We start from the raw sequence: 14,045 nt of genomic DNA on the forward strand, positions 1-14,045 counted from the left end.
AGGCTACTAGAAATCATGCAGTAAGGCCTGTTTTCATAATCAGCTCCATTAGTGACGCAGAAAGTCGGACAAAATCCAAAGGGAAGCTTTAGCGCAGGAACATGGAAAATGTACACCTACCCAGAAATGTGCATGTTGTAATTTTATGTATTTGGCATGACCACAATGCAAAAAGCAAAAAAATATGTTAAGGAGCTGAAAGAGTCAATTTTTCATTGTACGACTCATTTAAATCCCACACTAGTCACAGGACAGTTTAACTTCTCTCTGAATTAGCTCAAGGCTCAGATTAATAATGAGAAAATGTCTGAAAAGTGTTTTTAAATGGTTTTTTTTTACCACAGATTTCAAAACGGATGTAGCGCGAAGCCTTGAATTCTTTTCTGTCCACTAATGTTAGCTTTCAGCGGGCAGCAAGTTTAAAAAAAAAAAATCGAACCGGGTCGCTGCATTCTGCTCACCTTCGGAGGCGTCGTCAGTGAACACGGTGAACGTGGCTTTCTTGTTGGCGACGCCGTAGCTCAGACCGGGACCGTAGGCAGTGACACTGGGGCTGCTGGCGTGGTTCACATAGAACTGGAGCGGCGACTCTGCGGAGAACACAAACGCACCAGCACGATGAATTAATGAAATGAGCTTTTTTTTGGACCTGACTAACAGATGAAGAGAAGAAGCAGTAACACACAAACTGTGCTGGTGCTAAATAATACAGCGCCTTAATTAAACATCATATTCACGGACGAAACATTTAAATCTTTCATCCTGAAACGCAGCGCCTCCTCTGGCCTGCGGGTGTCACTGTTACTGCGCGCTGACCTGGGATGTGTGTCCCGTTGTACTTGATGTGCATCTCGTGCAGTCCAGCCTCGGTGGGGGAGTACTGCACTGTGACCGTCCCGTCCAGGTTGTCCGTGATCAGCGGCTGGGCCGATTTCCCAGAAGGCATCAGGACCTCGCCTGCAAAAGAGGGGCGGAGCCAACGTCTGAGAAAAAGTGTCTCGCCACGAAGGACAAACCGTCGTTCCGTCACGACGTCGTCTCACCGGTGATTTCGCCCTTGCGGAAGGAGAACGGGATCACCATGTCGAAGGGCCTGAAGCCGCTGCCGTTCACGCTGCTCCTGGTTGGATCGTATTTGTCCGACGTCACCTTGAGGAAGACGAGAGGGACAAGGTCAGAGGTCGGCCCAGCTCGCCGTCTTGCTGCGCGAGAGACACATGCTGCTGCTACAGCCCGGCCCCGCACACTAGCCCCATCCTGGGAGGTTGAAGTGCAAAGTAGAAGACGAGGATGATGATGACGGTGAGGATGAGGAGGATGAAGATGATGCTCGGGTGACTGCGATGCAGAGTGCACTGAGGAAGAGGAGGCGGGGGAGAGTCTGCCGCAAGCACCCTGAAGAACTCAAATAAATGAATAAATCAAAATAACAGCAATAGCAACGGCGCGCGCACACACACACACACACACATGCACGCACAGGTGCATTTTCATCCCTTGCGTTTCCTGCGATCCCATTGGCTGAGACAAAAAGGGGAAGCGACTACGTGGTGATGGTGGCAAAGCAGATGAATGAGTGAACTTTAGTGACAGAAGAGGTCGAGTTTAGTCAAGCGGCCATTCACCTGCAAGAGAGACCACAGCAGTGTGTGTGTGTGTGTGTGTGTGTGTGCGTGCGCTGAGGGGTGTACCCAGGGCTGGAAGCCCGCTCCGGGGGGAGCGGCCTGCTGCTGCAGCAGGTTCTGCTGTTGTACCATGGGAACCTCGTCAGTGGCCTGAAAACATGAGAGCGAAGGGTCAAAGGTCCTTATAACAGTCGACTCATTTAAAGGCCTCATTAATAAACCTGTAATAAACATGTTAATCAACATGTACAAGCTTTTTCCTCTCCTCTAGGAGGCGCTACAGGTCAATGGCCTGCAAAACAACCTGCGTAAGAAAGACTTTTATCCCAATTGCAGTCAACATTCTGAACATTAAATTGGTTGTGCATGGACTCTGTGCTCGTCTGAATGCGTTTTTGCCTGGATGTGTAACTATGTTGTGTTTAAATGTTGACAACTGTACCAAGCTGTGAAAAAAAAAAAAAATCCATGTGCTGCAAGAATAAGAATTCCTACGGTGGTGGGTTCAGGGCTTTGTGTAACATTAAACTTCTTTTGGAGTGTCTTGTTTCCCCCAAGAACAAAATCCAGGCCAACCATCTGGTCCGAAATAGGTGTTGGAAAAAAGATACTGTACATCAATCAACAAAGACATGACTTGAGAAGCTGTAGTGCAGTTTGGCCAAATGATTTCCCTGATTAGAGGAGGAAGGAGGTGCAGATTATAAGACAAGACGAATGCTGCCGCTGCCGCTGCTGCTGCTGCTGCAGTGTCTCGAGGGAAATTCCCGGCACGCCGTCGAGAAGATCAAGCTGCTAAGTCTGTCGAAGAATGAAGATCAACGGCGTGCACGCGGCGGGAGTGGAAACGGGCATAAACACAAACTGCCGTCTGTTTCGTTCGCCGAGGTGAGGTCATGAAAGCATCGTGAGCGCGGTGCGGACGGAGCACACATGCCCCCCCCCCCTTTTTTTTAGTTTCCCCCTCCCTCCCCCCCAAAAAAAACCTGACACGCTGAAACACAACCAGATCTCCATCTGCTGTTCTCCAACTGGAGACCCAAATGAAGCAAAGCTCACCGTGACTTTGAAGGGACTGCGCGGGATGTTCTCTCCTCCGAAGCGCACGTAGATGACGTAGCTGCCCGGCTCCGGCGCCGTGTAGAAGATGTCGAAGGTGCCGTCGTCGTTCTCCACCACCTCGGCCTCCACCTCGCTGCCGTCGGGCTGCACCACCACGCAGCTCACCTTGCCCTTGCCGGCTCCCTTGGCGTTCACCTGCAGGCCCAGCTCCTCGCCGATGGCCACGGTGGGCCCCACGCCAGGACCTTGGCAGGGGAGGAGGGAAGCCGATCGATCAAGTTGTTAGCACATGGGTTGCCTGTTCTGCTCGCTGAACTCGCAGGATGCTCCTGTTTCGCAACTACCATGCAAAAGTTTGGAGTCACCGACTCCTTTCTGCTTTGAACTCCATTATAACCCCCAGCGTGTTTGTCGTGGTTTGCGTGCGCTCTACACACCAGTGACGGTGCACTTGCTGGCGTCGCCGCTGGCCGTGGCGCGGACCCTGTAGGGCGAGGCGGGGATGTCGTCGCCGCCATACTTGACCACGATGGTGTAGCGTCCCGTGCGGTCGGGGATGTAGGACACCCGGTACGTGCCGTCGCCGTTGTCGTGGATACTGGGCTGCTTGGGTTTACCATCTTGGTCCTGACGGAGGAGAGAGACCAGGGACGATTAGAACCAAGAAGATGTGACGGCCCGGTGGAGTTGCGATGGGTCCGTCAGTGGTGCGGGTTCACTGACGGTGATGAGCACGCTCAGCTGGCCCTGGCCCGCGTCCTTTGCGTCGATGTTGAACTCCACGGGGAGGCTGGCCGGGACGCCGCTGGTCAGGCCCGGACCGCTGGCTCGCACTTTACTGGCGTCGTGAGTCGGAAGAACCCGGAACTTGAAGGGGCTGCGGAGATGCGGGTTAGAACAGGGGTCACCGAGCGTTTGGAACCTGGGTTGTTACTTCATGGGTACTGAGTTACGAAGGGCAACCAGCTTGCTGCACTCTTCTGAAATAATCCATCAATCAATAAACTTTTCTTTGTCCATCGCTAAATCACACCCAAAGGCGCCTCAAAGCGCTTTGTACTTGTTGTTATTATTATTATCATTGTTATTAATGGTACTGATCTAAGTGAAGACGCTGATCTCAAGAATTCCCAACGACTTAACAAGGTTGGATTAGCTGGGACCTTGGGGTTAGAACGTCTTTCACATCAGAGATCCAGGCAAAACTGTCAAAGCGCCGTGATCACGTTTCCGTTCAGCGATGTTACGCAAAAATAAAGAAAATAATAAAGAACCCCCCCACCCACCCCGACAGCTGCTGCTAATTGAAGTCATGTTGTGGGAGCTGCGCTAGACAGACAAGAGTCAAATACATGCGGCAGCTCTTTGAGGTCATAAATCAGTGATCTCACTGAAAGAATGATTCATCCTGTCCTAGAGCAGCGCTTCTCAACCCGTGGAGTCTCAGAACCCAAATCTCTTTCCTTCATCACCACAGACCCAAACGTATTCCACAGATCTCAGATTTTTTTCCACAAAAATTAAAACGTTAACCCACTTTCTATCATGTCTAGTCAATAAATGACTGAAATTATTGAATTGTGTGCCCTGCGAAAAATGTTTTCTCTGTAAATATATATACATTTTAAAAGCCGCTACCCAATCAAAACAGCAACATGACCCACCAGAATCTACCTTTTTCCAACTGCACATGATAGCAGCTGATAGGAGCACCAACACGTCTCATAATTTTTTTTTTTTTTTTTTTTGAAGCTGAATTGAAAACAGTTCACCAAGTACGTTAAAATCATTAAATCCAAAAAAATTAAATCCACAGAGGCCTGCGTTTTCCTCGCTGTACCACTCCGTACCTGCGGGGGACGTCGCCCTCTGCGTACTTGACGGCCACAGAGTACGGTCCTTCCAAAGACGGCGTGTAGGACACCAGGTGCGTCCCGTCGCCGTTGTCCAACACTTCCACGGGCTCCGTGGTGGCTTTGGGCCCCGTGACGGCCACAGCCAGGGGGGCCACGCCCGCCTTCCTGCAGTCCACCGTGAAGGATTGTGGGATATTGGCTCTGACCCCCGACTCAACGCCGGGACCAGAAACCTTGACCTTACTGGAATCCACCACATCCTTCACTGGGACCTTGAATGGACTTCCTGGAAACAGAAACATAAGAATTTAGGTAACATTTAAAAATAAATAAATAAATAAATAAATCTGACATTCCTTTTTTTAATCTCCATTTGCCACAAGACAATTAAACTTTAAAAGAAAACAGAAAGCCTTTCCTCAATGTGTTCCGCAAGTAATTACTGTGTTTAGAAGCGACTCCCGCTTCGTCCACCGACCGACACTGACACTCAACAGCTGTGTATAAAAGACGGCAAAACAAGGAAACACGCCGAGCTTTATTGCAACAGCAAAAAAAAAAAAACGGCAAAGAAAAAACAATCAATTAAAGCAAGCGGCAGTTTTGAACCGCCACATCTTTAAGGCATTAGGCGAACGGGCGGCATCCCTCTAAACAGCTGACGACATGTTTTCCACGCCAACGGAGGATCGCCGACTGTTGCTTTCAGCATCGGCGGCTGTTTATGGGCGGAAATGAGAGCGACTCCAACCCTGTGTTCGGATGGAATCGACGTCGGCCGCTTTTCCTCCGGGAAAAAAACGTGTGAGGAACGGAGGAGGATTTATGGACGAGTCTGTTGTTAATGAGGAGTCGGCTCTTACGCTGGTGAGGCCGTCTGTGGCGGAGCTGAACTCCCGCAGCACATGTTGTAGTAAGTTTCAAATTCATTTTACTGGCAGCAGAGTGTGGAATTCCCACTTTTAACTACAAAGCAGCTCCATAAATAATTTGTACCCCGGCTCGCCTGAATGAACTTCACTTCAGATCTTTAAAAGAGTCCCTCGGAAACCAAACATCTGAGTCCCGTCCAAAGCGTGCTCTCACCGGGGATGTGCTCGCCCCCGTAGGTGATGTTGACGTCGTAGAGGCCGGCGGAGAAGGGCACGTACTCCACGCTGCAGCTGCCGTCTTTGTTGTCCTTGCACGACATCTTGGACTCGGACGGACCCTCGACGGTGATGCCCAGACCGCCGATACCGGCCCCCCTGGTGGTGACACACAGAATCAGGATGGCTGCAAACCAGTTTTCCAAGATTTTTCAGGTATATGTACTTTACTTGGGTATTTCTTTTTCTCACGACTTTTTCATTTTACTCTGCACATTTGAACACAAATATCTGCAGTTTATGCTTCTCACATTTGAAAAACATGCATGGTACTTTGGTGTTTCAAAGAAACAAATTCTGTTGAAGTAATTTTCTTATTTTAGAGGGAGATTATTTTAGAGTACTTCGGCTTTGCGGTATTACTTGAGTCAAGGAGTTGAATCAGTATTTTTACTTTTACCAGAGTATTTTTTTTTACACAAGTATCCATACTTTTACTTAAGCACAGAATGAACATTTTTGCCACCTCTGTGAGTTTTTCATGGATGGATGTAAGGAATGCCAACACTGTTTAATGTGCTCAGAGAAAGACTTTCCAAAATATGCTGAAAAATAAAAACAATTCTCAAACTTCTTTGCAAAAATCATGCTAACTGCCACCGTTAATAGAATAGAATAGAATAAATGTACCTTATTGATCCCAAATAGGGAAACTACAGCATATCAGCATTTCATGTCATGTGATGTGAAAAACAGATCTGGAATCTCCATTATTAATTTATTCCTGAACTTGTTTCAGTACCTGGTGACGATGTTGAAGTTATTGGTTTTGTTGCTCAGGGCTTGTTCAAGGCCGGGCCCAGAGGCCACCACCCTGCTGGGGTCGCATCCCTCCGTCACGGACACCTTGAAGGGGCTCTTGGGAACCGGGGTGCCATCGTACAGGACCTGGACGCTGTGCACGCCTGAGAGGGAGGAGCAGCAGCAGCAGCAGCAGCAGCAGCAGCAGCAGCAGCAGCAGCATCAGTCAAGCTGCTGATGAACAGCTTCATGTGCAACGTGCTGGACGGGAGTGCGTTACCGTTCTCGAACGGGGTGTACTCCACACTGTAGGTGCCGTCGGCCTTGTCGGCCAGCACGCAGTCCGTCAGGGACCCGGACGGGTTCTTGACCTCGGCCTTGATGTGGTCTCCTCCCCGCTGGGTCAGAGAGCGGGCGTCCACGGTGAACTCTGTGGTGGCTTCCCTGAAAACGCCTGAGGGGAAGGAGAGCGAGGTTTTAAAGACGACCCCTCCCGCCATCAGTTCACTGGCTGCAGCCTCGCACTCAGCACCGCACCTTGTCCCTCCACTCCGGGTCCGAACACTTTGACCTTGGAGGTGTCGACGGCCGGGTCCACCGTCACCTTGGCGGGGAACCCCGGCACGGCCTTGCCTCCGTACTTGAGCAGCAGAGTGTACATGCCAGAGGTCAGGGGCACGTAGGTCACGGTGTAGGTGCCGTCTTTGTTGTCCACCACCGCCGTCTTGGCTTTCACACCTGGAACAAACAGAGCAACTTTGGCTTTTGATGCACATTAGAGCTGAGATGGAAACAGCACCTTTTGAAAACGCCACAAACTTTTTTTATATTTATATATATATATATATATTTATATATATACACGACCAGTTAAAAAATTCTAAATGAATTTAATGTCTTTACTTTCATTCTCATGACTATTGTCATTGCAGTTTCTCACTGAGGGCATCAAAACTACGTATGAACACACAGTTCACACACAGGGTGATCTGAGCTTTGGTTTAAACTGGGGAAACAGATTGAACTCTGCAACTCCTGATTTGTGATGACTATTAAAGTGCCAGTGGGCATAAAATGAAACAAAATGAAAAGTAAATGAAACTGAAATTTCTGTTAATTCGTGTCACCTCTTCAACGTGTTCCTCTAGCGTATATTTCTTTAAAATTTGCCATGAAACAAAGCGAACCGTGGGGACGTGAAAGATTATCACATCCAGGCATCAACAGAAACAAAGGTGTGCAGAAGTGTCCTGCAGCACTCACATCCAAAATGTCCAGAATCCAGAACTATTCATTTAAAAAAAAAAAAAAAAAAAAGGGTATAGGCTCACCAGAGCGTGGTGCAGAACCAGTGGGGCTGGTTGGAGGCGTGTCTAAAGCTGCTTCCAGGCTGAGCTCCCCTGGTCCAGCCTTGGAACAGTCCACGTTCACAACACTGGTCTCTCCAACCTGAGCGCAAAACACACACACACACAGACACACACAGAACTGAGGGTTAAAATCCATCTGAGATGACTCAGAAGAAAGTAATCACAGCCCAGTGAAGCTTCATCACCAGTTCAACCATCCCGCCCAGAACTCACCTTTCCTCTTTTCAGGCCCGACCCCGACGCCACCACCTTAGAGGGGTCAAAGGGCATCTGGACATCGGCCTTGAACGGGGAGCCCGGGATGTGGACCTCCTCGAACAGGATGTTGACAAGGTAGTCTCCGGGCTCAGTGGGCAGGTAGGAGACAGAGCAGGTCCCGTCGCCGTTGTCGGAGCACTCGATCTTGGCCTCGGTGGGACCCTCCACAGTGAGGCCCAGGCCTCCGGTGCCGGCTCCCTTTGTGTCGATGGTGAATTCTGCCGGGTTTCCCACCAAACCTCCCTTCAGACCGGGTCCAAATGCCTTCACCTGGGGGAGAGTCCAGTCCAGTCACACTGTTTCTGCACTTCCATCTTTTAAAAAATAAGGTGTGTTCTGTGGTTTTTTTCACTCATATTCACAACATTTCAATTCCCATGTCACTTTTTAAAGCGACATAACCATCAAGCTACAGAGTCCATAAGGACTTTTTAGAAAAGGGACCTGGGCTGAACTGCTGAAAGCCTTTACTGGAACAAGAGACAACATTCTTCTGAATTCTTGCTGAAGCAAGCTGGGAGTTTTTATTTATCTTTACACTTGATGCGGAGAGGCCATTCAGTCCTGACATCTAGGCACAAACATCCTCACCGACTTTACATCAGCTTTGTTCCAACTCAAACTAAGTACTTTCTTCCTGGTCTTCCTCTTTTGTCGCTCCCACCTCTTTCTCCATCAAGGAGAGTCACCAGTTATGGAATCTCACAGTTTTAAGAGCTACTGAAAATGCTGATAAATGGAGTTTAAGGGGATCTTCATTTTGGGTTGCCAGTGACGACACGACACAAAAAGCCAAGCAAAGGTTACCTTGCTCGGGTCTGGGGGCAGCTGGGCCTCCACTGGGAACGGGCTCCCCGGAACCGGATGCCCATCGTAGGTCACGTTGACAGCATGAGCGCCCTCTTCTGTTGGAGTGTAGCGCACCAGGCTGACGCCTGCTTTACCAGGCTGAGGCTCCACTTTGCAGGGCACTGCCCGCTGGCTGGGACTCATCTACACACACACACACACACACGTGAGTTTGGTTCACCAGTGTGTTTTTATCCATTATAATCCCGTGCAGAACCAAGCTGGAAAAAAAACTCACCACTGCCACCTGCAGCTGACATTGGCCTCCTGCACCCTTGGTGTCCACCGTGAACTGCTGCTCCTGATTGACCTCCACTCCTAAAAGACAAGACAATTCCCCACAGAAGACACCACCACCCTTAAATATTTGATCTCTGTTTTTCACTTTTCAACTGCATCCTGTTCTGCTGAGCAGGTTAAAAAGTCTGGTCACTTGTGATTGTTTCCAAATGTGCTTAAAATATGAACGACTATTGACGAGCCAGCAGATGAGCAATTATTTGTTTTTATCTCTGCAATCATTTTTAACACGCATACAGACAGATTACTCACTTCCTTCCAGGTTGTCCAAGGTGACTTTGTTAAGATCCAGTGGAGCCGCCACCCCCACCGTGAAGGGACTCTTGGATATGGCGTCCCCACCAAATTTCACCACAATAGTCACCTCCCCCTGTAGACACACACAACGCGAAGAGTCAATCTATTATGGCTAAGGACATTTTTCAAAACCTGCTAAAAGAAAAACCACAGCATAAACAGACCAAGACCAAGCAGTTTGCTGATCTTCCAATTACGCGGAGAACATGAGAAGCTGTGTACAGCTGTGAGTGTGCGAGTGAAGCTGTGCTCACTTGCTGAGAAGGAGTGTATTTGACGGTCTGGGAGTAGTCGTAGTTGTCGATGATGTCAAAGTCTTTGACCGGTGCGGAGAAGGAAACATCGAGCGGCGCTTTTCCAGCTCCTTTGGTCAACACGGTGAAATGAGTCGGCTTCCCGCTCTCAATACCTGGAAGGAGGAAGAGGAGGAGGAGGAGGAGACGGAAGGGAGATTACAAGTGCGGCCCAGGAAGGCAGGAGTCAGGTGTGAACGGGCCAAAATCTAAGAAGGGTGGAAAGCGCTTTAAAAGTACCAGTGCGAGCCAGTCCGGGACCCTCGGCCTTGACCTTGGACGCATCATGAGAGGGGTCAACTTTGACGGTAAAGGGGCTCTGTGGAACTTCCTGTGGGTGGAAAAATATACATTCTTCAACAGACATTCTTCACGGTTATTGAGTGGAGGAAGAGGGTTGTTAATTGCATTCGTGTTATGATGATGATGACTGTTATTATTATTGACTTAGTTCAGTAATCTGATCAGAAATGGATAGTTCTATAATGCCTAGAATTAATATACAGCACGTGGGTAGTTTATATGGGTTATATATAGTTATGTGGGAACTATACATGTATATATTAAATAAATACATGTATATGTTATGCACAAACATAATTTCCACATACCAGGGTACTGTGTATGAAGATATTATGGCATTGTATGATATACATTAATATATAACAGGATGAGACAGGATGATTAATATGTAATTAAGGGGGAAGGAGTAAATGAGTACCTACTTCTTCCTACTTTTCAGAGGATCAATCATCACATTTTCTAATCACTTTTTTTTAGTATTAGTATTGTTTTTGTTTCACACACTGTGGCTATCATTAATTGTGTTATTTTCTTTTATTTTCAAGTTCAAAACAAAGATTTTCATTCATTCATTCATTCATTCATACTGTCTATAACCGCACGCGTATGTGTGTGTGTGTGTGTGTGTGTGTGTGTGTGTGTGTGTGTGTGTGTGTGTGTGTGTGTAAATGTGTGCATGTGCGTACCTTGTCTGTGAACAGGACTTTGACAGTCAGCCTTCCAGCAGCGGGGGGGATGTACTTGACGGTGAACGTGTCGTTGGCATTGGAAATGATGTCAAAGTCCACGTCAGCCTCTTGGTCACTGACCATGTTGGCGTCGCACTTGATGCCCACACTGACGTCACCTAAGTAGACCAAACAAGCCAGGCACCCAAGTTATTTCATCTGGTGTCATGATTCAAAGTCCGACATAAATGGGTGACGGTGGTGAACTATTTATTCAACGACCCACGTAGTCTTCCCAGCAGAGACCCAATCGTTCGTAACCCTGCACCGACAACGACTGCCACAAGGTGGTGCTAGAGCGCGCCTGTTCTATCTGATCAGGTGCGCCTCAGCCGCAGAGGGTCGACAGTGGAGAGATAAACAAGCATGACAAATTGCGACACACGAGCTCCGCAGCAGCTTCCGGCTGCCAATCAACGAGTGCAAAGAGCTTCGGAGTATGAGAGGAATGAAGCAGGAGTCTGTGTCAGACAACAGAATCAGGCCAGCGTTGTTGACATCGAAAGCTGTTGCGAACCTACATGTGCGTCATGTCCATTGTGAAAACTTCAGCGAACGGGCAGGACTATTTGCACCAGGAAAACAAAAAAAAAAAAAAAAAAAGTGCTCTGAGGAGCAGCAGCCTGCCCCCTGTCTGTAACACTGGTTATGACATTAGACTGACTGATTAAATAGCTCATCAGAGTGTTTGCTATGTCAAAGCCCAAAGTAAAACTATGCCGTTTTCAACCTCTGGTGATTTCTTTTTCGTGATTAGCCTTGGCCTGGCGAAGGACCGTGAAAGTGTTGTGGATGGGTGCGTCCTCAGCACGCACGGGTTGCCAGGCAGCCGGCCGAGGTGACAAAGTCCGCTACCAGCCAGCCGTGCTGCGTCAACCGTCAAGTGCTTTGTGCAGAAAAAGTCCATATCGTTGCTTTTAACGAGCCTTATTCCAGGAGTTATATTCAGATAGGTGTCGGTTTGCACATGCTGCTGTGCTGAGCAACATGAATGAAGCGGTTTGTTGGATACAAACAGAGCAGAAAGTCACAATATTTTGTTAACAATGTAGAGGTGAAGCAACAACTCTCCTGTTTCTCATTAAATGTTCTTATTTATTGTCCAGAAATAGTGAATTTTAATTATAATCATCAGGCAATAATTAAGTGTGGGTGGAAAGTACCGAATTCTGGTAATTTCGGCTATAAAACAATGATGCAATAGGCATTGTGTCTGTACATGCTAAAAAAAAAAAACAACTAAAAAAAAACCCAGCATGCATTAGATTAGTTTGAACCAGTGTTGGTGGGAATTAAAGAAGGGATTGTGAATGAATGAAAGATGCTGCATGTTCAGGCGCTGGAACTAATTGTAGAAATACCTGCAATGACCTTAAATCTCTCAATGCAGCCCATTGTTTCTCTTCCCAGTTTCCAGTCATTAGGATAAGTTAGCTGTAATTTCCTGTCAATTCCAGGAAATCCAGAAAAACACTTAACACAAATTCAAGCACGACTCAATCTGATCTGGACCTTGACCCAATGCTTTTGCCTCACCAAAGTAGGGCTATTTGGTTCAGACTCTGGAGTGCCATATTAAAACACACATACCAAACACCCTGTGTGCGCACGTGTGTGTGTGTGTGTGTGTGTGTGTGTGTGTGTGTGTGTGTGTGTGTGCGTGCGTGTGTGTATGTCTTGCTCTTACCATCACCGGCTCCTGAGCAGTCCACAGTAAAGTGAGTGGGCTCGTTTGCCTTCAGCCCGCTTCTCTCCACTCCAGGACCAAACACTTTGACTTTGCTGGGGTGGCTTCCTTTCCCTACATTTACCTGCAACAGAATGAGAGAGTTTATTTTCCTCTCTTAAGATTTACAATGGATTCACTTGTGTCAAGATACTTTATACCACAGTCAGGCACTTTAACCAGGTTTTCATATTGTAACAAAAACTAATTCCTGGGCGTGGAGTGCCACAGGGCTGTGTATTGATCCCATTGTGTCTTATACATTATACAAATACATTTCAAAACAAATATAAACAACTTATATTTTCTACTCAATATAACTAAACTGTTCCTAGTATATATTTCATTGATTAAAAAAAGCATCATAATAGGAAAAACTAGGTGTTTTCAAGTTGCTGCAATTCGAATGAAATGATTGGTTTTACACAATCATTAAAACAAAAAATACTTATAAATAAATACTATTTGTGGATGAAACCAAGATAAAATAATTTTTTTTGGAAAGATAAAGGAACTTAACTTAGGTATTCCAACTGCTTCTGTAAGATTATTTTAGATATTAAATAACATTTTGATATGCCGAAAAGGTGCTGGAAAAGCGCCATATAAGTGCAGTTTATTTACCATTTCTAACTTTAATAATTTTCTTTTATTAAGAGAAATTAATAAAAGAAATGAATTTGCTTAAGTCAACATTTTTTACAAGGAAAATATTGACGTAACACTGCAGCTTCCATAGCTCTTCTACCAATGGTTTGTACAAGTCTTTAATGCCATTAATGTCTGCTGTTACTTCATGTCAGTCAGATTAGGTTATTAACGAACGACAATTCAGAGGTTAAGAGTCAAAAAATGGTTCAAAATTAAAAATGATGGCATTTAGGCAGAGAAACTACAAATAAATGAAACAACACAACAACAATGTTTTACTAAGATTTATTTTTTAATCCATTAGGTGATTTATTTTAATTAAAAAGAATCAAAACAAATACTGGTTATAGAGTTATTTAACAAGATGATTAGTAAAAAAGAGATAGACAAAAACAACTTTGTTTATCAGCTGTTTTCCAGGTTTTTAAAATTTCTTGGTTCAAAATCGACCATTAGAATCGTCCTTCAGCCCACAGAGCCGACGCTGTGCAGATGGAAAACCTCCGGGGGATTTTTCTATCAAGTGTTTTGTTTTCACGGTGAATATTCATGTGTTGAAACGACTTCAGCGAGTCAGTTTAATTGTGTAATTGCGCACATTTCAGAGAAATTGCAGGATTGCGGTGATAGAATTAAGGGCTGCATGAAGTGACCTGACTGCCTGCCTGCAAAGAACAATTAGCCTCGCCTCCCTTTACCTCTGCTGCTTCACACGTCATCTCAAGTTCGACTTGTGTTGCAATAATACCTCTTGCAAAACTAGGTAATGAGTCATTTCCTTCGTGACGGACATTTGCAATCTTGTTTTTTTTTTTTTTTGCTTTTTACCATCCACTTT

General features: G+C 46.5%; 1 protein-coding gene across 2 annotated transcripts in view; it reads right to left on the reverse strand.

Moving 5' to 3' along the window:
• flnba (filamin B a) overlaps nt 1-14,045 on the reverse strand; it is a 53,296-nt gene that overhangs the window by 8,558 nt on the left and 30,693 nt on the right. The window contains exons 16-36 of one of the 2 annotated variants that reach the window (XM_076024811.1): nt 12,518-12,641; nt 10,789-10,949; nt 10,040-10,130; nt 9,761-9,915; nt 9,462-9,579; nt 9,148-9,227; nt 8,868-9,053; nt 8,016-8,330; nt 7,764-7,881; nt 6,970-7,170; nt 6,713-6,886; nt 6,434-6,596; nt 5,630-5,790; nt 4,538-4,829; nt 3,411-3,564; nt 3,125-3,314; nt 2,685-2,932; nt 1,692-1,775; nt 1,044-1,149; nt 817-957; nt 462-590 (exon numbers count right to left, since the gene is read on the reverse strand). In XM_076024811.1, the coding sequence (XP_075880926.1) occupies nt 462-590; nt 817-957; nt 1,044-1,149; nt 1,692-1,775; nt 2,685-2,932; nt 3,125-3,314; nt 3,411-3,564; nt 4,538-4,829; nt 5,630-5,790; nt 6,434-6,596; nt 6,713-6,886; nt 6,970-7,170; nt 7,764-7,881; nt 8,016-8,330; nt 8,868-9,053; nt 9,148-9,227; nt 9,462-9,579; nt 9,761-9,915; nt 10,040-10,130; nt 10,789-10,949; nt 12,518-12,641 (3,391 nt within the window). The remainder of the gene's footprint in view (nt 1-461; nt 591-816; nt 958-1,043; nt 1,150-1,691; nt 1,776-2,684; nt 2,933-3,124; nt 3,315-3,410; nt 3,565-4,537; nt 4,830-5,629; nt 5,791-6,433; nt 6,597-6,712; nt 6,887-6,969; nt 7,171-7,763; nt 7,882-8,015; nt 8,331-8,867; nt 9,054-9,147; nt 9,228-9,461; nt 9,580-9,760; nt 9,916-10,039; nt 10,131-10,788; nt 10,950-12,517; nt 12,642-14,045) is intronic. The other variant, XM_076024812.1, reaches the window with a different exon arrangement.

This window comes from Nelusetta ayraudi, unplaced genomic scaffold, assembly GCF_046127955.1.
Source record: "Nelusetta ayraudi isolate G7.1 ecotype Tasmania unplaced genomic scaffold, CSIRO-AGI_Nayr_v1 ptg000017l, whole genome shotgun sequence".
Classification (NCBI taxonomy): Eukaryota; Metazoa; Chordata; class Actinopteri; order Tetraodontiformes; family Monacanthidae; genus Nelusetta; species Nelusetta ayraudi.